Source organism: Kryptolebias marmoratus, linkage group LG9 (genome assembly GCF_001649575.2).
Source record: "Kryptolebias marmoratus isolate JLee-2015 linkage group LG9, ASM164957v2, whole genome shotgun sequence".
Classification (NCBI taxonomy): domain Eukaryota; kingdom Metazoa; phylum Chordata; class Actinopteri; order Cyprinodontiformes; family Rivulidae; genus Kryptolebias; species Kryptolebias marmoratus.
This window is the reverse complement of record NC_051438.1, coordinates 11758000-11781820: the sequence shown is the minus strand read 5'-3', so window position 1 is coordinate 11781820 and position 23821 is coordinate 11758000. Positions and strand designations below refer to the sequence as shown.

At 44.2% G+C, this 23821-nt stretch overlaps 1 protein-coding gene across 3 annotated transcripts in view; it reads left to right on the top strand.

Moving 5' to 3' along the window:
• Positions 1-23803, top strand: part of LOC108245816 (serine/threonine-protein phosphatase 2A 55 kDa regulatory subunit B beta isoform) — a 44766-nt gene extending 20963 nt beyond the window's left edge. Inside the window, exons 1-10 of one of the 3 annotated variants that reach the window (XM_017433019.3) lie at positions 4060-4629; positions 11282-11379; positions 13170-13335; positions 14240-14352; positions 17457-17634; positions 17862-18026; positions 19761-19930; positions 20752-20843; positions 20928-21051; positions 22916-23803. In XM_017433019.3, coding sequence (XP_017288508.1) covers positions 4560-4629; positions 11282-11379; positions 13170-13335; positions 14240-14352; positions 17457-17634; positions 17862-18026; positions 19761-19930; positions 20752-20843; positions 20928-21051; positions 22916-23071 — 1332 coding nt within the window. In that variant the 5' untranslated portion in view covers positions 4060-4559 and the 3' untranslated portion in view covers positions 23072-23803. Of the gene's footprint in view, positions 1-4059; positions 4630-10779; positions 10835-11281; positions 11380-13169; positions 13336-14239; positions 14353-17456; positions 17635-17861; positions 18027-19760; positions 19931-20751; positions 20844-20927; positions 21052-22915 lie in introns of those variants that run through there. The other 2 variants (XM_025009798.2, XM_017433018.3) reach the window with 2 other exon arrangements.
• Positions 23804-23821: the final 18 nt, after the last annotated feature.

Here is a 23821-nt window from a genome sequence, read left to right as displayed (position 1 = left end):
TAGCCTCAGGATCACAAGACTGCAGCATTGACCACTGAGCTACCGCAGCCCCTTCACACAATTAACTTGAACATTTATTGTTTAAAAATAAGCCAGAAAACTGCAAGTTGTTTTCAATAAATAGACAGTGAGCGGCAGACTGGTTTTGAGATGACAGAAAGGCTATGGTAGCTCCAATATCTACGTGTCACCACAAAGGTCTGCAGAATACCATCTCTGAACACACAACATGTCCAACCCTGAAGCAGATGGTTCCACGGCAGCAGAAGACCACACCAGGTGCCACTCCTGTCTGCTAAAAACAGAAAACTGAAGCCACAATTCACACAGGCTCGCCAAAATTGGACAAGAGATTAGAAAAACATTGCCTGGTCTGATGAGTCTGGATTCACTGAACTCCAGTGACCTTCGTGGTCACTTGATCTCAATCCAATCGAGCACCTTTGGGATGTGGTGGAACGGCAGATTCACATCACAGACGTGCAGCTGATAAATCTGCAGCAACTGTCTGATGCTTTCATGTCAACAATGTCAGAGGAATGTGTCCAACACCTTGTTGAATCCATGCCACAAAGAATTAAGGCAGTTCTGACAGCACGGAGTCCAACCCCATTAGTTGGTACCATTTTGGACCTAATGAAGTGGCCGTTGAGTGTACATTGTGCGCATAAATAGACTTTAGATTATTTTACCATAACTATGTTTTTATTCGAAAAACAGCAAGAAGAAAAAAGTCTTAACCTAGTTAAATCCATCATCATCATCTGGTCAATACACTATTGACTGCAGTCATGCGGGGTAATTGCAGAGAAATATGGTAGTATTGGGTTGCCCAGCTGCTGTGTGGCGGAATATCTCCTCTTGTACGTGTTGCTTGGTATGCAGACGGCGTCTTTGCCGCCTGTGGCCCTGCACACCTGCATCCCTGGGTCAAGTAATTACCTCACATCAAGGAACGCAATTGGGCGTGACTAAAATATCATTGCCGTGTGATTGTGTCCCGATGTTTGGTGCTGCTCGAGCCTAATTTAACCCACTTTGTCCACACTCTCCAGGAGAATTGAGGACATGCTCTCCAATTCTGGTACAGCCCTCCTACCCCACCCCCCCAAACGTTTCCCGCGAATGCGGCGCACGGCAGCTGGGCTGTAGACGTGCTGTCACTGGTTTCAGTGGAGCAGGAGCTGAGGTCTGGGGAGCGAGAGAAGTGAGGCAACCAAGAAGAACAAGTAGCAGGAGGTTCTGGGGATTAAATAAGTCATGGAGTGCAGAAGTGTGAATAAAAATGTTAGAAAACATAAATATCATATCATAGCTATAGCTAATTGATGTTTGAATACAAAGAAATGGCTATAATTCAGTCAGTTTTACAGATAATAAGCTAAAATTTGGTTTGGTAGTAGCTGAGTCATTGACAACGCATGCTCCAACCATAGACAGATTGCATTTGATCTTGCAGGGGCAAAAAATTCCATCATATTTTAGAATAAGAAGAGCTTGGTTTAAAACTGGTATGACAATAAGAGATGCTAGGTCTTTAATTTATTATTTTTTTAGCAGAAATATATCTCTTTAATTGCCACCACTGCTGTTCACACCTACTTCCTTTACTCCCTCCCTCCCAAATCTGACAAAACTCAAACCTCTCAACCATGTGGCCTCATTCTAGCGACCACATTGTTTCACTTTAACTTCTGTTCGCTCCGCTCGGCTGTAGCCCAGTCTTTTTTGTGCATTGCTTTTGTCCCCGTAAATCCTGCTTAAATATTGATAGAGATGGGAACCACCGCTGACCGCTCAGTCAGATCTAAGAGGGTCAAGGATGGCAGCATTTCTCTGCAGGTTTCATTAAAGGAGCACTAGAGTGTAAATACAGAAACACGTGATTCTCCAACGCTCCGACCTTCATTATCCCCCTGCATGGATATTATCCCCCCCCCAACATGTAATGTATTCCAATGCAGATAGAAGTTGGAAGGTGATGGGGTGTAAAATAGCATGTGTATGAAGGCCCTGTTTTTATGTTTTCCTATGAGCAGCCCACCACCACCCCTCACAGTGAGATTCCCATTAACAGAGGAGCGGGGATTGGATGTGCAAATGGTTCCCGTGGATTAGACAGTTAATGCATTTAAGAGAGGGGGGGTTCCACAATCTCTTGATTGCTGCTGCTGGGGATGCTCCGTGCATGGAAGCCCGTGGAAGGAAGATACCCTGTCCCTTTGTGGGAACAGAGATTTTAGAGTAAAGTGAGTAGATAAGGGCAGAGATGCAACACACACACACACACACACAGACACACACCTCACGGATTAAGGATTGACCAAGGAGGCTCAGTGTGTGTGCTCTGTTATTAAACTCAGCATGGAAATGAGATCTTTCCAGAAAGAGGAGCAGACGGCGACCTTACTAATCTTATTAATCAGCGTCGGGGCTTTTTCATTTTCCTATTTCTGCCTCTCTTCTTTCAGGTCTCTTCTATGACTCCCTTTCTTTCCCCCTTGCTCTCTTTCACCAGATATCACTCCTTTGTGTCCCTTTTTTGCCCTGATTTCTCTGAATCTGACACCCTCTAGTCAAATGTGCCAAGTCATGTGTTTTGTAAAGGCTCTCTCCTGGCATGGAAAAAAGAAATGCCTGCTGTGAGGGACAGGGTCCAGATGCAGAAAGGAACATTAAAAGCCCTGCATTTCTTGAAGGAATGCATATCGCCCGTCACCCTACATGTCAGAGTTTTGGTCAAACCTCAAAAATAACTTAATGCAATATTCTGTGTGATGATGCAAAACCTCACACTCAACGTATGTGTTGTGAATGACTCTCAGCTGCTACAGCATCGAGTTTTAGCTCATTATCTCTAAAACTGACTGAGTTGTAGCCATTTTTGTGCTGACTAATGTTGATTAGCTGTGTTGTTCATTTTGAATTGGATTGACTCTAAAAGATAATGGTTTGTGAAATATTTTGCTAACAAACTAAAAGGCTTGACTACAACAGGTAAGGCAAAAGATTTCAGCAAAGATCTTGCACAATGAGTAGCTGCTAACACTTCCAATTCTAGCACCATATATGCATTATTCACAGAAATAGAGCCATTTTTGTGTTTATTAAGGTCAGCTAGTTGTGGCGGCCATCTTAAAGTGGGTTGGCTCCAAACATTAATAAGTTGTAGATGTACATCCAGTGGTTATTTCCTGAAGGTTTCATTAAAATCCATGGTCTGGTTCATGAGATATTTTGCCAACAGACAAACAAAGATGACTCCAAATGGTTCATAGCGAATTGTTCAACAAATCTATTGCACGATCTGTTAGCGCACCGCTCATAATGTGTGTTAGGGGTTCGCTTTCAGCTACCGACTCGCTACATTTTAGCTCAGTATCTGTATAATTGACTGAGTTATAACCATTTTTTAATTTTTAAAGTCAGTAGTGTGTGGCAACCGTCTTGAATCGGGCTGTCTCCAAAAGCTATTAGGGCCTAGGTGTACATCTAGTCATTACTTTAAGTGATTTTCGTGAAGATCCGTCCAAGTGAATGTGATATTTTGCTAACGGACGCACACAGGTGGATGGTGACAGGTCATACAGCTTGACCAACATGAATGTGGTCTCTCTCAGGTGGAGGTGGCCCCACTGGGCGTCACAGTTGATGTTGGTGGCTTTTTTTGTTTGTTTGTTTAAAGAGCCAGGGGCCAGGCAGCAGGGAGGCAGGGGCCCCTCCCTTTGCTGAAGAGGCTCAGCATCATCATCATCATCAGCAGCAGCAGCAGCAGCAGCTCTGCGCTAAACAGACGCACAGTGAGTCAGCTGTGCCGCCGCGCTCCGATGGATGAGTGACTGGGTGTGTGCGTGCGCGTGTGTGTGTGTGTGTCTGTGCGTGTGTGTGTGTCTTGAGGGGGGGTCCCTGTGTGATCTGGAGAAAAGAAAGATGAAGATGCGGCTCTGGAGAGAGCCTGACACGGACGTGCCGAGGTGTCGGAGTGAGCCCGTTGACGCATAATCCCGCCCTCCCCGCTGGAATCGGGAGGAGGAGGAGGAGGAGGAGGAGGAGGGGTGGAAATCGCGCCTGGCTAAACTCAAATCCTCCAGAAGAGATTTACGAAGCGGCTGCCACTGCGGGGTTATAGGAAGACACAAGGGTTTACTATTAAAACAACAACTACAACAAAAACAAAAAAACATTTTTTTTTCTGGGATGCGATCCGCTCGAGTTGGGTTTTTCTTTTTTTTTTTTTGGAAGGAGAGGATCTGATGTGCGCAATCAAATCTAGGCTCTAAGAATCCATCCATCCATCGACTCTGGCTCTGCGTCGCCGTGACTGAGGTGTGGACAGCAGGAGCCGGCCGAGCATTAGACATCGCAGGTAGACCTGACCGCGTTGATTTCGCCGGGGGGATCATCTGGAGCCATGATGACAGCCCCCCCGCTGCTCCCGCAGCCCGCCTGCTGACGGTACCGGGGCAGGAGGAAGAGGAGGAAGAGGAAGAGGAGGAGGAGGAAGAGGATGATGGGAGCAGGTCTGCCGCTTTTAGGATCCAGAAGCAGCCGATTCATCAATGGAGGAGGAGAGTGACACCCGGAAAATCAACAACAGCTTCCTGCGCGACCACAACTATGCAACCGAAGGTACTTTAACCAGGAAATTAAGCCAATTAGACACGACGAGCCAATGAGAGGCTCGAACTGTCAGGGGGGCAACCCCATCAAGCCAAAACAGTCTGGGTAATAAAAATGAATTTCTTTCTGTCAAGCGGTGTAATGATGTCATTTAGGCTCATTTAATCACCTTAAACTCAACACAAGCTGCCGCCGGGGGACAGTGAAGGAAAACTCTGCTTATATAAAGGATCCAGCCCGCAGGTGGTGTCAGTGACTGGACTGGATCAGGTGGTTTCCAGTCATATCTGTAATTTTAGAATGACTATAAAGCAGGCAGTACAGCAGCTCCCGTCGTTTTATTTTATTAAGGCTGTTTAAAATGATGGAAAGTGGGAGGTTTTAATCGTTCACTTGTTGAGAGACGAAGACAAGAAAAATGCTCCGAATTTTGGAGGAAGCCCATTGAAACATGCAGCAGGCTCTCTCTCTCTCTCTCTCTCTCTCTCTCTCTCTCTCTCTTAGTCACACATGCAATGTATGGCTGCTCATATTCCAGCACTGAACAATAGCTGTTTTCCTGCAGCTCAAAATGCTGTGTATTTGTCATTTGATAACCTGTTTGATGTTGAGATCATTAAATAGACTAGATAAGAGCAACACTGACTGCTTGCGTGGATATAATTTCGATTGGAAAACCGTTTGACTTGATGTCATGCAGGCATTTAATCTCAAAAGTGCAGCAGGTCTTTTTAAATACCAACATTAACATATCAGTTCAGTACTGTATTTCCACCTCAGAATGACACAGCCTCTCAATCAGTCCCATTGTGAGGCTTTCTCTGGCTGCTTTCTTCGCATCAAATGTCACACATTGTGTAGATCTGTGGCCCTAATCATTCTGTTTGAAAATATAGCCTAAATAGTCTTCTCCGTGCAGCAAAAGCTTTAAATTCTTTCACATCATCACATTTTTTTTTGTTTGTTTGTTGGTTGGTTGGTTTTACCACCCACTCTCCTGCAGGATTCAGAACCTATTTTAATTTGAAATATGACTGAGCTCATAATGGAGTCATCGGCTGAAATCTTTATGCAAATGATGGACACTGCTTGAGTGGAAAAGAACAGAGAATTATTTTTTTTTGGAGGGTGTGTGTCGCTGCAGGGTGGGTCAGAGCCACCACAGCGTCTTCTTTTAGCCCCGAGCTCAGGTTACAGGTGCCTCTGCAGGGTGGAGGAGAGGCAAAGTCAAGGTTTGAAAGGCAAAAAGTCTCACCGTATGCTGTTTTTTGGTGTGGCTTTTCCATGCAGGAGTGCCCCCCATCATTTGCTCAGCTTTAACACTTAGTAGATGATTTCCTGTCACCGCTAAACACACAGTCACTGGTTCACAGCAAGGGAAGGCAAAGTGGGGGTGGGAATGATGGATATCTTTGTTTGATGTGTGAGCTGAGAGGAGGAAAAAAAAACCAGGAGGGGAATCTTCTCTCTCTGCCTCACGCTTTCTGTGCTCTCGTTGGATCTGAAGCGAGTGGATGAGACAGAACTGGAAAACCTGTCTCCTTGAAAGCAGAGGACCGTCTCGTTGGTGGCCCATCTGTGCTTTTTTTTACACTTTTGTTATATTTTTATTGCTGTAATTTATGACTGATTGTCACACTTTATAGATCATGAATAGGTGTGTCTCTTTGTGTGTGTGTGTGTGTGTGTGTGTGTGTGTGTGATGCAGTCAGTCTACAGCCAAAGATCACACAGCTCTGTGTCGCGGTCTACCTCATAAATTCACCAAAGTGCACATACTCCATCAGGCTCGGTCTGTTCAGACCACACACACACACACACACATGAACACAGGTCCTTGTTGGGTGGTGAGCTGGTTGGGGTTTCCTATCAGGCCGTGCTCGCCCACAGCAGCAGGGCACTTTAATGATGTCACATTTTAATGATGTCAGTGGTGCTGACCTTTGTCTCGCACCAATCCCACGCCTCAGCGGCTCCATTGGTGGTTACCTTGACTCTGTGTGCGCGCGCTAATGTGAGCTGGTCATTCATAGTTGCATACGAGATGAAAATCTCCTTAATGTCAAAGGGAAGATTCCAGAAGCATCATTATTGTCTCTAAGGAGGAACATTACACTTTTATCTGCATTCAGCCGCTGCCTATAGACGAGCATCTCGTGGTGATGGAATGGTTGATTTGTGTGGCGGTGGATCTCGCTTCATTTTCATAATCTCCTCCTTTAGATAATAGACGTTGGTGTCAAATAGCAACAGACTTGCGTTAAAAATGTAAATAGCTTTCTTACTCAGAGACAGGGCCTAACGTAATGTCTGCTTTGGTATTGACTTCTGGTCTTTTACAATTTAGTCACCGGAACATTGGCCCTACAGATCCATTGGTAGGACATGTAATCCTTTCCTCCCTCTCTCTACCCTCTTTTTTTCTTTTTTTTCTTCGCCCTCCATCTCTCGCTCTCGGCTTTTCTGTTCTGCATCTCTCTGATGCTCGTGTGACCTCTTTAGCCCCGCCGAATGCTGATGGAGTCCCGCAACGGCGCGCTCGCAGCCTTTATTGCCTCCGACGAGAGCAGAGCGGCGCCTGGTGGCCTGTGCCAGTGCAAACGGCCCGGGGCCACACTTTAGGACCGCGGCATGAAAAGACTTAGCCCACCATCCCCTCAGGTCCCATCCATTATTCACCACGAAACACTCACATCACCCCCCCGTCTTACAGCCCCAGAAAGATAATGTGTATGTGCGTGCGATGGGGGGTGGGGAGGTGGTGGTATGGGCTTAATGGCAAGCTGTGAAGTTGGGGCAAGTCGCACTCTTTCTTCGGCAGCTGCTTTCATCCCCTGATTAGCTTCTTATTAAGGTGGGGGCACCATGAAAATTTAATGAGGATTTATGAAAGATTGTCTGTTGTGTTGCTACTGTACGAAAATATTCAATTTCTCAATCGTTACGTGGCATCCTGCCTCGTGCCGTGGGTCTAAATCATTACATTCGCAGCTCCCCTGAAGGCTAAGCTTTGTTTGACCTTTTCTGCACTCTGTGATGGGATACATTTGTAAGTTTGGGTACCTCATTCCCGTGCCTTGCCGACGAAGCGGCGCCCCTCAAGATCTTTTATGTTTCTAGAATAAAGACAAGATTTCAGTCTGCGCTGCAGACGTCTAATCATTGATTCAGCCTTGAAAACAACAAGATGAAAGGGATTGCACCAAAGCGACACAGCCAGACAGATAGAGAGTGAATATCAGCTCCTAATTCTACGCATCCTCCACTCTCCCCCCCACCCTACCCAACCCCCGGCATCTCCCCTCTGTTTTCAATTTCTGACGGAATACCAAATAAAAAAGCATTTCAAATGATGCCTCTTGGTATTCAGCACCCTCGTGTCTTTTCCTGCTCCGTCTTGTCCCGTGTTATGTCTGCAGTCAGATGTGTGCCACGGCGACGTGTTAATGAAGTGTGAGAAGAGGAGCAGTAACACATCTCGCCCATTTTGCCTTTAACTCCCTTGAGACCGACAAAATAAGGAGAGAAGAAATAAAAAGCGCACGCACAAAAGAACCTGCACGCATTCACATGCGTTGAAAGACCACATCGTGCGCGCACACACGCACACACACACACACACAGGCAAACACACACGCGGCGTCAGTCTCAAAAGGCCGCTCCTGAAGAAACCAGGTTAATTAGCTTGTTCTCTCCAGATCTTACAAAGAGTCGTGCTCTTCAGATGAAGGGGGCTGCATTGTGCTCTGTTGCTTTGTGCGCAGCTAATAAAGCCCAAATAAAGCTCTAATCATATGGCTGGCTACCAGGTTGGTAAGGTTCACTCAAAATTCTGATTGATCCTCATTCTTGCCTGTGTAAAATTAAGTCATTATCAGCTCAGAAATAGTCTTTATGTCTTTCTGAATGGGAGTTTTTGCTCACGTGGGCTCATTTTCTGGAAAGAAAAAGAAAAGAAAAGAAACAGAACGGTGCATTTCATCTATAATCAACGACAGAACAATACTGGCAGGTGAAAGAGGAGTGCGAGAACAGCCTGGATTTATCCACTGGCCTGATCCTTTGGAGCAGGCAGCTCGGCACAAGTGACATAATCCTCTCCTCCACCATGTCTAACACAAACAACGCTTCCACACGTCACCAAGCCGCTCGCCTTCAACCTGAAATTACCGTACACAACTTACGCAACAAGTTTTCCATGCGCACGTTCCGTTTTGGGGGTTTGGATGTCTTACGCAACCCTTCTCTTCTATGTCTGGTTTGTTTCTCCACCAAGACAGGATTAAGTGTTGGGTTAAGGTTAGCCGGGGTAATCTTTTATCACTCTATTTAGGGCAACAAACCTCCCCTCTCTGCACCCTTCTCTCTGCCTTATTGTTGCTCTTAGTGGCTATTTCTGTTCCGTGCTGCCTGGTCTGCTTCTCTCAGGCAACCATAAATTAATTTGATATGTTTCTGGTGCCTCGCGCATCGTTTTCATTCCAGAATCAATGCATATCTACGTTTCCATCCAGCTGCTGACTGTCAATACAGCAGCGCTGAAGGGGGGAGGATCAGAGTGGTACCACTGTAACCCTGTACCCTGCCTGTTTTAATTCAGTCGTACACACACACATTACAGCAGCAGACCAACAGGCCTGTCTGCATTATTACTGTTGATGGATGTGTCCTATCTGAAACATCCCTCTGAAGCATCAAGAATCGCTGACCTATCTTTGTTAGACCTGGCTGGCCACAGGATTTATGGGCTTAATCTGGTTATGGTCTGCTGATGAAGCTGTGTGTGTGTGTGTGTGTGAGAGAGAGAGAGATAGACACTGTGTGTAAGTATACATTTGATCAACTGAATCTCACAGTTGCTGCTTTTGCTCGTCCATCTTGACCCTTCTGAGTCTCACAGAATGGAACTCTTCAAACCAGTCAGCGTGCACTTCCCCCGAAATAATTTAATTTACAAAAAAAAAATAAAAAATGTTGCCATTTAAACTGAGTTCCATCAGTGGGTGACTCTGAATTTATTGCCTTGTCTCGTTTGAATTCATTTGCATGCAGAAAAACTCATCTGTGGCAGCGTTCCGTGATTTTACTGCGCATTTCGCCGACAGAGAAATGAATGAAAGTCGAACCTGCGTGTAAACTTGTTAAATGGCATCCATCAATTACCGTTTGCTCTCGGTGACTTAATGTGTCGATGATGGGGAAAGGAAAGAGACAGCTTTGATTTAGCTAACCTGTTTCCCACCACTGACTTTGGCCTGACGGTGTTTGGGAAGAAGGTGGTGGTGTGTGTTTTTTCTTGTGCCTCCATAAGGTCTGCAAGCACGGGTATGAAAGTGCAATTACACGTGCAAAGAGAGCATGCCACAACAGTGTGACGTGACAGCTATTCTCCCAGGCTGTAATTAGGTCAGACTTTGTCTTGTACGCATGTTAAAGATTATTAGTTTCTTTAATCAAATCTGATTAGTATTGGCTCTTACCTCGTGTTATTATTAACTCAGGGCCATTAAAATCCCTCTGGCCTCGTCTGTAGGATGCGATTGTCTCTCTAACAATTAACTCCAACAAGATGAGGACACACACACACACACACACACGTACGAAGACGCAACATAGTCATTTTCATCATGTGTGAGAGCTTTATATAAAGAGACGAGCCTGACTGACTCTATTGTGTGAAGTTGTGTGCTGCGTCGAGCCGCACTCATCCCCCCCACAGATGCAGAGGCAGGTTTTCACTCCATTGCAGCACTTTTTCTCCTTCTCTCTCTGTCTGTATGCTGAATTACAGCTAGCATCAGCAACTAAGTCTGGAAGCTATTGGCACACACACGCACACACACACACACCCATATATACTCTAACTGCCGAGATGGAAATGGTCTCCATAGCAACATTCTCCTCTCCTGTTCAGAGCTCCGCCAGCAGCAGGTCCACAGAGGGCGCGAGTTGGGGGGGTTACAAAACAACAAGCTCTCTCTTTTTCTGGTTAATATTATTGTCAGTGCAAAACCGAGGGGCAAGCCTCGGCTGTGTGTGGGTGTGTGGTGTGTGTGTGTGTGTGTGTGTGTGTGTGTGTGAGAGAGAGAAAGATACAGGCATAATGCTCTGCCTTTTTAGCCTGGGGCTGTATAATAATTACAGTCACCATTAGCCTCTCCAAAATCCAGGCAGATGTATGTCTATGAGGAGGAGAGGAGAAGCTACCTTAAGGGTAGGTGTCTGCTATTTACTTTTTAGTGAAACTATGCTGAGACGCGCAGAAACGACTGGAGCATAGGCAACAAAAATCGCAGGTCTGTAAGGTTTGTGAGTGTGGCGTGTGATGGAGCGACGCAGCATGGGTTCTCAGCCGGTTGTAGAGAGATGAATGTCTTTTTAGTTCCCTTCAAAAACGCAGGAGCGCAATCAAATCACCTCACTTTATCCAGACAAGAGGCTGGACTATCATGCAGTGACTCACCCAGTGGTTTCTACTAATACATATTTCACCAAACTGGGTATCTGTGTCAAATATTCCTCTGTGGGTTGGTTCTGCTCACTTCTCAAGTCAGTCCACTTTTGTTTTCTTTTTGCCTGTCTGGTCCTCGAACAAGTTTGTCCATGTCCACACTGACATTTTCTTCCTCTCTCTCTCTCTGCTCTGCTTCCTGTGTTGCAGCTGACATTATCTCAACGGTGGAGTTTAACTCTACGGGGGAGCTGTTGGCCACCGGGGATAAAGGGGGAAGAGTGGTTGTCTTCCAGAGGGAGCAGGAGGTAGGAAATGCCAACAATTCAATGTTAATTATGCCGCCCTTTCTTCTGGGAGCATTTGACAGAAGAACATTTAACTTAAATTGTTTGTTTTTGGGATAAGGAGCAACACTGGGAAAGAAAAAGTGCCTCAACAGTCAGCTGGAAATTCTTTGATTAGCGCATAGATTATATAGGAAAAAATGTTAAAAACCACCACCTCTGCAGCCAGGCCACGATGCAACGGTTTTCTGATTACAAATCTGTATAAATATAATATAATATAAGTATAATATATAGTTTGTACTATGCATCAAAAATGTATTGCTTGACCAATGTGAATGTAGGCAATATCAAGACCACAAAGGGCTGTTTGGACAGCAAGAAATCATATACTTTTATATTCCAAGAGTCATGCATTCGTACATTATATGCCTATAATATATTTGGTGAGTCTGATGGACTCTTACTACCCTTGATGCCCACATCAGGTTAAGATGATAGAGATCAAGATGATAAAACACAGAAAATGTTGTGGTAGATCGTCATTGCAAAGTTCAACAATAATATCACAATCCCATGTTTTTCTGATATCATGCAGCCCTAATAACATAAAAGCCACACATAGTAATAGTAATAGTACACCCAGAATGTGAAAGAAACAAAAGAAGAACAAAAAATGGTTATTTTAGGTCCTTACTTTAGATCAGTGCTATCTTACATTAACAATATTACAATACATTCCAGGTTTTCTGTACTTCACATTCATACAACCAATATGCAAAGGAATAGTGTGATAAACTAAGTTCACACTCACTGCTTCTGTTGGACAATAGATGATTAAAGTAATAGTTGAGATCGTTTGAAGTGAGGTTCTGTGGAAAGGTTCTGAACAATTCATATTGTACCTGCTGTAGATAGAGCTTTGAAGAACTTCCGTTTGGAGAAACAGAGGACAAGCTAACAGCTAGTCTGATGATTTTGTCATCCTAAAAGAAACTCAGATTTCCCATCAGTTAATGCAAACACTATTTAAAAAATAACTTTCCTTTCAGTTTCACATTACACAGTTACTCCGGCAGACATTTTATGATATCCCTGCCAGATGTAGCCCAGGCTACAACGGAAGTGCTATAGATAGCTGCTGCTGCACTTATTTGAGCCACTTTAAAAGATCTGAACTATCTTTTTAAGTATCAATCAAAGGCTGCTGATCAAATACTCTTGATTTTCTGAACATTGCGAAGTGTGACAGCCTTTTTCTTTGGCATTTTGGAACAATAATATTTGTGTGTTGTCCCAATATGAAGAAGAAAAGCCACAGTTTTCAGGGTGTTAGTTTCATCTGACAGCTGAGGCTTGGCCCAGAATGGATCACACATCAGAGCAATCAAACCAAGAATGGCAGCGAAGTTTCAACAGAACGGTTCGAAATGAAAAGATTCAAAGTACGAACCTGAGTTCAGACCTCATCCTAAATGACATTCAGTATTGGGTTGTGAATAAATTAATGTCTAAAAACCTCAATGAATGGGAGAAATGTTGTATAACAGTGAGAAGAATATTCAACCTCAACTAGAACAAATTAGTCAGAACCGCATGTAACAAATTGAAAAAAATGTGAATAAACTGTTTTATGTTGAGAGTGTGGCTAATATATTTTAAGCTACTAATGGAGACGTGTAAGGGAGCTGGAATACACTGTAAATTCACCTTGATTCTGAAATGCTGGGTCTAGTCTTCACCATTGTTGTTGGGTTTAGTAGTATTATCTTACCCACAAGGTTTAACTTTCTTCTCCCCGTCCTTTGCAGAGTAAGACACAGCCCCATCGTCGAGGGGAGTACAATGTTTACAGCACATTCCAGAGCCACGAGCCCGAGTTTGATTACCTGAAGAGTTTGGAAATCGAGGAGAAGATCAACAAGATCAAATGGTTGCCTCAGCAGAACGCCGCGTACTTCCTGCTTTCCACCAACGGTCAGTTAATAAAGTCGACAAATGAATGGCATAATAGGGAAAAAGGACTGATAATCTAACATCACAGCATTTCTATTTAAATGCATTCTATTGTTTTTAGTCAATGAAAATGTCAGGTTATTGTTAGATAAATTCTCCCATTTGCAGAATGGGTTTATAGTGTGGTGTAAATGAAAATGTTATCACATAAAATCGTCTTTTTGGCTCTCGGTTTGAACCAATGGGTGTTTTGCTTGGCTGAGCAGGAGCCACCAGCTGAAGAGTTTCAAATTAAGGACTTCATGCATGGCTGCTGCAGGGACACACTCACACACACACTCTTCACAGCGTGCGCCACCACACTCGTATATGCTCACCAGCTCCGATTGGCACACACACATCAGCAGAGCGACGTCTTGCAGATTGTGGGCTTCACGCGCGGCCGCTACAGAAGTGCTAGCGGTGGCTGGAGCAGATGGTGGAGGGTCCTGTGGCGATGGCCTCGTTGCTCTGACACCGACAATATTCACAGAGGAAATTTAAAAAAAAAAAAAAAATGAAGGGGGAAAAAAAAAAACAACCTAACTGCTGCTGCTGCTATCCACTTCAGTAGACCAAGGAGATGAGATGTAACTGGTGTTTATTTGAAGCGGAATTGAAAAGCGCCCAGATGGCTTTTTCAGGGTGGGGGGGGAGCGTGTATGGCAGTGGGAGATGAAGTCAACTTGTAGATGGATATCAGGGACATCAGAATCTGCACATGAGCCGCCATTCATCATCCTCACTGGCTGCTGCCCAGCTACATGCCAGATTGGCTGCCCAACCCCCCTCAACGCTCATCTTGAAGAGAAGACTCACTGTTAGGAGCAACAATCTAAATGACTTTTTTTTTTTTTTTTTCTTGTGTGTGATGTTTTCATCTCAGACAAGACTGTGAAGCTGTGGAAGATCAGTGAAAGGGACAAACGCCCGGAAGGCTACAACTTGAAGGATGAGGACGGACGCATCCGAGACCCGTCGACCATCACCTCGCTTCGGGTAAGAGGTCGCAGTCGCAGGAAGCTATCATGTCGAACGCCACCTGAAATGTCAGATTCAGGCTGTCAAACACCCCCCCCCCCATGTCCCGCTGATGTGTTATTCTGAATAAACAAACAGCAATAAAAAAAGCAGTACTTGCACAAGCCTCGGTGTATTCTTAAAAAAGATAAAAAACAATTTTTCACCACAAAAGATTAAACAATATTGGTGTAAAATGTAATGACTTTATTATCTTACAAATATTTGTAAAGTGAATCCTGTTGGGGCCATTAATAATTTAACTTTCTGTAATTTAGGCAGCCGTTATATAAGCACTGAAACACTTATTACTATGTTTGCTATTTATTCCTTCATTTTCATCACAATTTCAGATTTGCTACTTGTCTGTCAGCTGTAGAAAAACCCATATCATGTTTAAAGGGATAATCCAGTCAGTTTTGAAGTGATGGCTAGGCATAGGCAGCCCAAGATGTAAGTGAAGCAAGAGGCTCCTTAGAGCTCCCAGCCTAACAGGGGGGAGTATTTTGAAAACTCACTTGAAGCAAAGTGTTACACAGTCTTGTCTCCATGAGTCGTAATCAGCAGGATTCAGGGTGATAAATGAGTGCTGATTTATTAATGTCTGCTGCTTGTGTCTGAGCCGCATCCCATTTTATGCACGCTGTAATCGTTTGCTGTTATTTCTCAAAAACTAGTTGGCAATTTTACAAGGTTACCTTCTAAAGCACTGCTTAGTTGATGGAGGGAAACTGGTAAATATAGACTGATTAATAGAAAAATAGTTTCATATGCAGTCAGTTTGTAGAATTCATGGCGCTTTGTTCAAACTTGTGTTAAATGCATGAACAATTAGAGACACTCCTTGAAGGAATGCATATTGCTCACCACCTCTCATGCCAGAGTTAGAGGCTAAGATCATCTTTTGTTTAGAAAAAATGGACTTATAGCAGTTTTGGTCAAACCTTGAAAATAATGTCCTGCACAACTATTGTGAGATGTTGTGCAATGAGTTAGTTCTCAGCGATTATCACATCAAACCCTAGCTGTAAAAATGACTGAATTAGAGACGTTTCTGTGTTTGTCTAGGTCAATTAGTTGCAGTGGTCATCTTCAGTCAGGTTGTCTCCCAAAGTTAATCTCCTGTAGAGGCACCTCCAGTGATTCGTTTTCATTAAAGTCTATTCAGTGGTTCAGGAGACATTTTACTAACAGACAGATAAACAAACAGGCAGAAGCAAACGCAAGCATTATTCAGGGTTTTTGTGTTTGGTGGCAGGTGATAATAAACCATGAACAATAAAAATGGGCAACTGACGTAACTGAACAGGAGGCACCCAAGTAAAATTTTCTTAGGTCCCCAAACCACCATGGGCTTCCCAAACGAGTGCCTGTTGTTTTTCGTATTTCAGGCTGATGAAACAACTCCCTCTAAAAATTATTTACTGGTGTGAGGCAAAACTACATGGGCTAACATATACATACCTCTATACTTCTGCATAACGCCATTTGTTTGGGAAAACAGCAACAAGCTAAACAAATTACAAAGTTTGACCAAAACGGCTCTGACTCCATCCCTATCATCATAAGATGATCTGAGTCTAAAACTCCGGCTTTACCTCGAGGGATGTTAGGCCTTTAATTGTCTGAGTGTATTTTGTGTTTAATGACGGGTTTAAACTTCAGATGGTGACTTTTAGTAGTAACAAACGAGAGGCATCCTATTTTTGATACAGTTTTGAGTGGAAAATAAGAATGAGCTATCAGTTCATCCATAGGTTACTCTTATCACTTCACTACCTGTTTAAATTAAACACACACATAGTGTGTGTGTGTGTGTGTGTGTGTGTCTGCCATAGCAGATTAGTGCTGTGCTCAGCGTGTCTGTCCCTCTTTTGTCTGGATCATAGCAACCTGCAGGACGGGTCAGGACTGTGGCAATCCTGTTTAGTGGCTGTAAAATCTGCATGGAGAGAAAGCAGGGGAAGAGAGAGAAAATGTTTGTCTGAATGGAGATCCAAAAAAAAGTAAATTTAAGAAGAACATGTACTTAAAAAAGAAATGTGTTTGGGGAAAGACTGCTTCATGTAGAGACCTGTTTTAGCGGTTTTTTTTTTGGTTTTTTTTTATTTAAGTAAATTAAATTGAGCAGATGCTTTTTACAACTTTTAAGGAACTATTAGATTACGGGGAGGGGCCTGGGCCAGGTTGAACAGTGTAGCTATCAGTGTTTCAGGTTATGGGTTAATAAGGCCCTTGTCTCTCTGGACAGCGAGTGAAAGACATGGAAAGGAAGTGACACCCATGGAGATACAGCAGCCTGCTGAGCTGCCATGTCTTTCTGTCAGTGCCAGCAGTGGACAAAAAAGAAAGGAAAAAAAAAAGATTAGTAAAGAAGGAGCCGATTTGTTCTCCTGGCTCCCTCCCCTCTTTTCTCTCTTTGTCTGGGTTTTATCTGGCCAACGGGGGGGCTCCTTGCAGACTGGTGCTGGGCGTCTTTGAAGCCCGCTCGGCACTGTAAAAACCGTCTGTATTAGTGTGTGTGAGTGTGTGTGTGCCTGTCGTAATTCTGCAGAGTTCAGTTATCATTCCTCAGCAGGGCCCAGCGATGCCCTAAGGCCATCTCTTGGTGCCACCTTCTTCTCTGACCATCCTAAACACGCACAAGCGAGCGAGCAGGAGGGACTCATTCAGCAGCTATATGAGGATGAGGAGAAAGGGAGGTGTGATCACTGAATAACTGTGCAGCAAACAGATATTCACAGTCTGTCTATGGCCTGCTCATCAAATAGCCCCGGAGCTGCCCAGTTTCTGACTCTGTTTCATTATCTTTTGTGGAGTAAATGTCAAATGAATCCCTGGAGTCATGGGGTTTCAGTTTTGCACACACACACTTGCATACACACAAACACGCACGTTACCCTACACGGAATGCAAAGATGAAAATACGAGACAGCCTCTGTGAACCCCACTGACATCAAACAAAATGATCTACCAGCATGATAAAACTCATCAAAAGCTGTCAATAGGAATCTTCCTGCCGAGCATAATTTTACGTACTCTCCATCTTTTTTTCTTCTAAATGACCTTTTATCTGCTCCTAGGTGCCAGTGCTGCAGCCGATGGATTTGATGGTTGAGGCTACAGCCAGACGTGTCTTCAGCAACGCCCACACATACCACATCAACTCCATCTCCGTCAACTCAGACCTTCAGACCTACATCTCCACAGACGACCTCCGGGTGAACCTGTGGAACCTGGAGATCACCGACCGCAGCTTCAGTATCCTCTTAGACTCATTCGGGTCTTCCATCCATCCATTGGTCCTGCTCAGAGTCACGGGCAGCTGGTGTCGATTTCCAACAGTTTTTGGGCGAAGAGAGAATGGGCAATTTTTTTTCGAGCGCTACAGTTTGAACCAGCAGTCATTATTCTCAGTGTTAATTGTGCCGTAGGTGTCCACTGTATGTCCATTTTTAAACGCATGTTCCTTAACACGGGTCTCCCAGACATTGTGGACATCAAGCCTGCAAACATGGAGGAGTTGACGGAGGTCATCACCTCAGCGGAGTTTCACCCCCAGCATTGTCACACCTTCGCCTACAGCAGCAGTAAGGGCTCAATACGCCTCTGTGACATGAGACAGGCGGCGCTCTGCGACAGGCACAGCAAATGTGAGTATCAGCAGAGGGCTTCATGGGGAAAAAAGAAGGATTCTGTGTCATAGATCAGGACAAAGAGTGGCTGAAGAGGCGGGATGGTTATGTTTATAGGTTTCTGTTCACATAATGCCTGGCTTTATCACTGTTTCATACAGATTTGGTCAAAACAAAAACAGCAGACATTGTTTACACCATGTTAATCCTGTGGTAACACATTAATGCTCAGTTTTTCTGGACCCACTTCGTCTCAGTATACTTGCGACTCGCGGGCTTCTCCCTGCTTCACTTGCCACGATTGATAAGCCGTCGATAAATCTTGCAGCGCATCTTAAACAACAGGCGTTTCTTTAAGTCTTAACATCACATGCACACACTTTGGCCGGATGAATAATGAATACATTGACATTTTAGCAGGGAAATCAATGTCATGAGAGCAATCGCATTAGTCCCTCATGGACACACCTTGTTGTTCGATAATGTCAGTCATTTCCTCCAACATATTGATGCTACCGCTGGACCGCGTTAACACGGCCTGTTGAATTTCACATGAGCACAAGAATACTGATTATATATATAAATAAAAGAAAAATCTTTTGATTTGGATGGGGTTTAGAGCAGACTTGATACTACAATTTACAGTAGGTATCTCACACACAGACACAAAGCTTCAGGATATAGATATGTCAATACATGTCTCCCTGCATAAGCATGTACTATTCAGAAAGATGTGTAATGTCTTCCCTGAAGCACATACACACCTCCTGTCTTCCTGTAACATCCACACACACACACACACACACACACATAACTTTATAAACCCTGTGTATATACACAACTCAGCACCACAATTACTCTCCTTCCTTACCTATAAAACCCCGAGGCTGCTGGTATCAATCAGTGTTACAGAGGATAGATAGATGGGTGAGGGATGGAAGCAGGATTTAGAAGGGAATTGGCAAAAGCCCCAAAGACGGAGTGAGAGGGACCAAACGAGTCCTCTAACCCCCTCCTGCCAACTCCCCAGGGACCCTATTATACACCCCTGGAGCGGGAGGGCAGGGACGCGCACACATGCATTAATACATACACACGCTTCTTCACAAACACCCCCTTTTCTGGCAGACACACACACACAAATCCAGCGGGGCTCATGTGTGCCCAGCACTTTGACATTGATTTGTTTTTCTTATCCCTTCCTCATCCCCCCCATTTTTTTCATCTCTCACGCAGCCTCCCTAGTTAGACTCCCCACTGACACATCACAGAGCGATGCTCCAGGCATCAGCTGAGGAAGGATTGGCTCGAGGGGGAGAATGGTGGGGGCATTTTTTTTTTTTTTTCTGAGAAAGAGAGCTGGGAGAAGAAGAAGGGGAGGAACATTAAGTTGACAGCTAACGATGGAATGCCTGGCTCTCATCCCCCTGTGTGATGGCCTGCACACAGATCAGCAGCTGCCAAAATCAATATGAATCATAACCAATATTTGCCCACCGAGCTGACCCGCGATTATCTCCCTGAATAATTCTGCGATGAGATGCAGCTGCTGCCGCGGCAACAGTCAGGCATTGTTGTCTGCTTCAGTGACAGACGGTGCAATCCAAACAAAAACCGCGCTGTTATTTTTTATAGCGTAAGATTAAAAAAAAAAACCTACTTGAGCCAGTAACATGTTGCACTTTAACAGAGTCAGATTATCTGCTGTATATAAAATGAGTCCTTTTATCTCTTGGTTTCTGTCACTTTTAGACTTCGAGGAGCCCGAGGATCCATCCACCCGCTCTTTTTTCTCTGAAATCATTTCATCCATCTCAGACGTGAAGTTCAGCCACAATGGACGCTACCTGATGACACGGGACTACCTCACTGTCAAAGTGTGGGACCTCCAGATGGAGAACAAACCACTTGAAACCTATCAGGTATGTTCTTGAGGTTGCCATTGACTCCAGTAAACAAATACCCAGAGGTCCATGTCTTGTGGAAACCTCTACACTCTGGCCCTGTTTAGACCTTGCACTTTTTACATCTATTTTGGGTGATTGGATTGCGAGTGCTGCTTGCCTTGAAAATAAAAGCACACAAAAAAAGCTGGTTTCAAACTAAAAGCAGAGTTTTTTTGATTGACATGATTCATTTATGTTTGATTTCTGATTTTCCATTGACCTCACGCGAGCCGAATGGGGACATCAAATGTAGCTCACGGGCCAGGAAATTCCCAGATTTGTTCTTGAGTCTTATTTGGACGGTCTGAACGCTCCAAAAAAAAATCCTTTACTGGTGAAGTTAGTAAATTACAGCAGGGGCCAAATCAAATCAAGACTTATTGATTTCAGGCTAATCACTCAGCGTAATCCTGTTTCGCTGTCATCCTGTCAGTCTGTAACCTTGTCATCTTTAGCAATTACTCCAGGAAGGGTTATTAAGCCGAGCGTCCTTCAGGGGATGGTGTTGGTGCAGATGCATCCCAAAGGGTTAAACCTCCCACCATGTGGTCATCGGGGTCAGATCCACCCTGTCTGATGTGGTCATGATTGATAAGGCCATCAGCTGGGCTCAAGGGATTCTGTTTTTCAATTCTACTTCCACCTGCTACCAAACATCTTAGCGTGGGTCAGCAGGACTCAAGGATTACTGAAAGTTGAGCATATGGCGGTGCAGCTTACTGTTATTCACTAAAAGGCAATGCAATGAATTTCAGATGCCTTGTATTGACTTAGCAATTGTTTTTTTTTTTTTTTAGGTTCACGACTATTTACGAGGCAAGCTTTGTTCTCTGTACGAGAACGACTGCATCTTTGACAAGTTTGAGTGTGTCTGGAATGGCTCAGACAGGTGGGACTTCTTCTCAGTCAAGCCATTATCAATCAGCCGATCCACGCACCCGTCTCAGTAACCCTCTGCTTCTCGCCTCCTCAGCGTCATAATGACCGGCTCGTACAACAATTTCTTCCGAATGTTCGACCGCAACACCAAACGGGACGTCACGCTGGAAGCGTCCAGAGAGAACAGCAAACCCCGAGCTATTCTGAAGCCTCGCAAGGTGAGCCACTTTACGTAATCACTGTAATCCTGCGTAAATGAAAGTCGACTGGATTTAGGCTTTAAGTGCTTGAGACTCCAGGACAGGTCGGACAACTCAAGTCACCCTGTAAACATTTATCACAGTTTTCTGAACAGACGTCGCTTAAAATCTTTTCATCTGTACCCATTCCTGTTGTTATGTGGCAAATTTTAATGGATGGAAATTTTCACAAATGACCTACCACGTGCCTAATGGCATATCCTGGAAACATGACATGAGCATGCTGTTTCCTGACAAGAATTTTTTATTTATTTATTTATTTTTTTTATTATTTTATAATTCAGAACAAGTCAGATGGAGCTAACATTTATGTTCCACTTTTTATTGCTACTTTTGCATCATTCTTTTTCACAACATCGAGCAAGATTGTGAGCGTAGTCTGTGCAATAAACTAGTCCTGTTATTAGATTTTAAATCTGCACTTTAATTTTATTTTAGACAGGGTAATGCCTCTGTCTGATGTTTTACTCAAAGTCCTAAACCACAGAATGACATCTGCTGGAACAGTTCCGTTAGTGTCTTGCAGCAATCTTTGTCACAGTGGGTCGGAAAAGTATTCTCCATTATTCAAATATTCATCAAAGAAATTGCTTGAAGAGCAAAAGGCAGACTGTTTGGAATGTGTGGAGGAAAAAAATGCATATTGGCTGTTCGGTGGTATGAGACTAAAATTGAACCAAATCTCCAGAGTGCAGTCTGGCGATGGCAGCGTCATGCGGTGGGTGATATTTTCCATCAGCAGGGACTGGGAAGCGGAACATAAGTTAGGGAAAGATGGCTGGAGCAAATAATAAACAGAAATTCTTCAGGGGAAATAGAGTCTTCCAGAGATACAACACTGGGACAAAGGGATAATGGTCACCTTCCAGCAAGAATCCTAAACACACTGCTGAAGCAGCACGCTCTTAAAACAGAAACTTTTAACTCGGTGTACAGCAGATGTGCAGTATTATTAGCATGGCATCAGCAATAAATGCTTGAAAATGTAAAAGTCTCAGCCAAAACGTGCAGAAAAGGTCAAATTCTCGACTAGATGTTGCTGATTTTAGGGTTGAAGCTGAAAGAGGGTCGTCCAAAACTGACTGTTTTGCTTAACCCTTTCACGCATAGAGGTCACTACAGTGTACAGCTGTTTAAAAGTGTTTTTTATCTATAAATGCCTGCAATTTTGGCCACTGCTGCATATAGTCCACTCTATTGGAAGCTATTGCATCATCCCATACAAAAGAATTCCATTGACTGGTCATTGCGATGGGAAAAAATAGTCAGTGAAACCAAGATGGCTTTATAAAGATAAACATACATTTAAGTTCTTGATTTTGTAATATTTTTTCCAAGTCTTTCGCATTGGACCATGACTTCAAGAGTCAAAAATGTCTAAATTCCACAAAGGAAGAGGTTAGATGATCATGTATCTGTGCCAATCATCAATCAAAAATGAGTTGGAGCACATTTGCACAATGGAACAAAACACATGACCCGTTCAGCTTAACGCTGCAGAAAGACTACAGATGTGGGACCTGCTGCAGTGCAGCGCTTAGGAGTTAAAGAGCAAAACCGTTTTCCTAAGAGAAGAAAGGCTTAAAAAGTGAGTAAATGTTGGAATTTATTCCGTTAATGGAAAAGAAACTTTTCAAATGTCTGTCAGTTTTACATCGTGCCTAAAACGGCTGCGGCTTTCTCCAATCTCAGCAATGTGAAGTGAATTTAATGTCTTGGGGAATCTTTCTGTTAGCTTACGTTCTTCTTCAGCGTCTCGGCGCTGAGTCCTGATGTGGGCAGCTAAATGTGTAAACACTCATCCCTGTTTCTGCCGCCTTAGGTGTGCGTTGGTGGGAAACGTCGCAAGGACGAGATCAGTGTGGACAGCCTCGACTTCAGCAAGAAGATCCTTCACACGACGTGGCACCCGCAGGAGAACATCATCGCCGTAGCAGCCACCAACAACCTCTACATTTTCCAAGACAAAGTGAACTAAAAGAAAAGAAAAAAAAAGGCAGTCTGCCCCCTCCCCCGGTGACCCCGCCCTGGATCCAGATGAAAATAGGGGCTCCTGTCTTTTAATTCCCTCCACTCTGGTTTAAAAGAGTCAAACATCCACTGACTGACGCGGGGAAAACGAGTACGAATTTTGGAGAAGCGGATACAATGCAAAGAAAATGCTTCACTCCGCGGTGACTTCTGATTTAAATTATTTAACCACCCCGAAGAAATGAATCCTGCGCATTTATGCAACAAGAGGATCGCTGCATGAATAATGTTATGTAGCAGCCCTCTGGACCCTGACGACGAGGGCGGATAAGGGAACGCTGAATCTAAAACAGAGCACACAGACAGAAACTGAGCCTACGTGACGGGAGGCTCGTCGTCATGTAGCACCAGTGCCCCCTGTCTTTCACTCCGCTACATGTGATGAACCCTGAGGCCTCTGGCTGAGGTGGAAGTGTCGGACACTGAGTGTGACCTTGCTGCGGGAAAAGAAGAAGACTGTTAATGCCTGACCACAGAAACTGAGACGACGCGGTCAGGCTCATTAGAACCAGTTTTGTGTCTCCCCGTCGAGACGTTTGTAGTCTGTAACGTGAATGAAGCCCTTCCAGGCTCTGTCAGTCGTTTCATTTCAAGCTGTTGTTTCGTTCTCTTGGTCAGTGAGTCTGTTTAGAAGCTGTGGTGCCTTCTTTTGGTATGTGGGGGTTTGATGTATTGGGCATGGTGGGAGGGGGGGTGG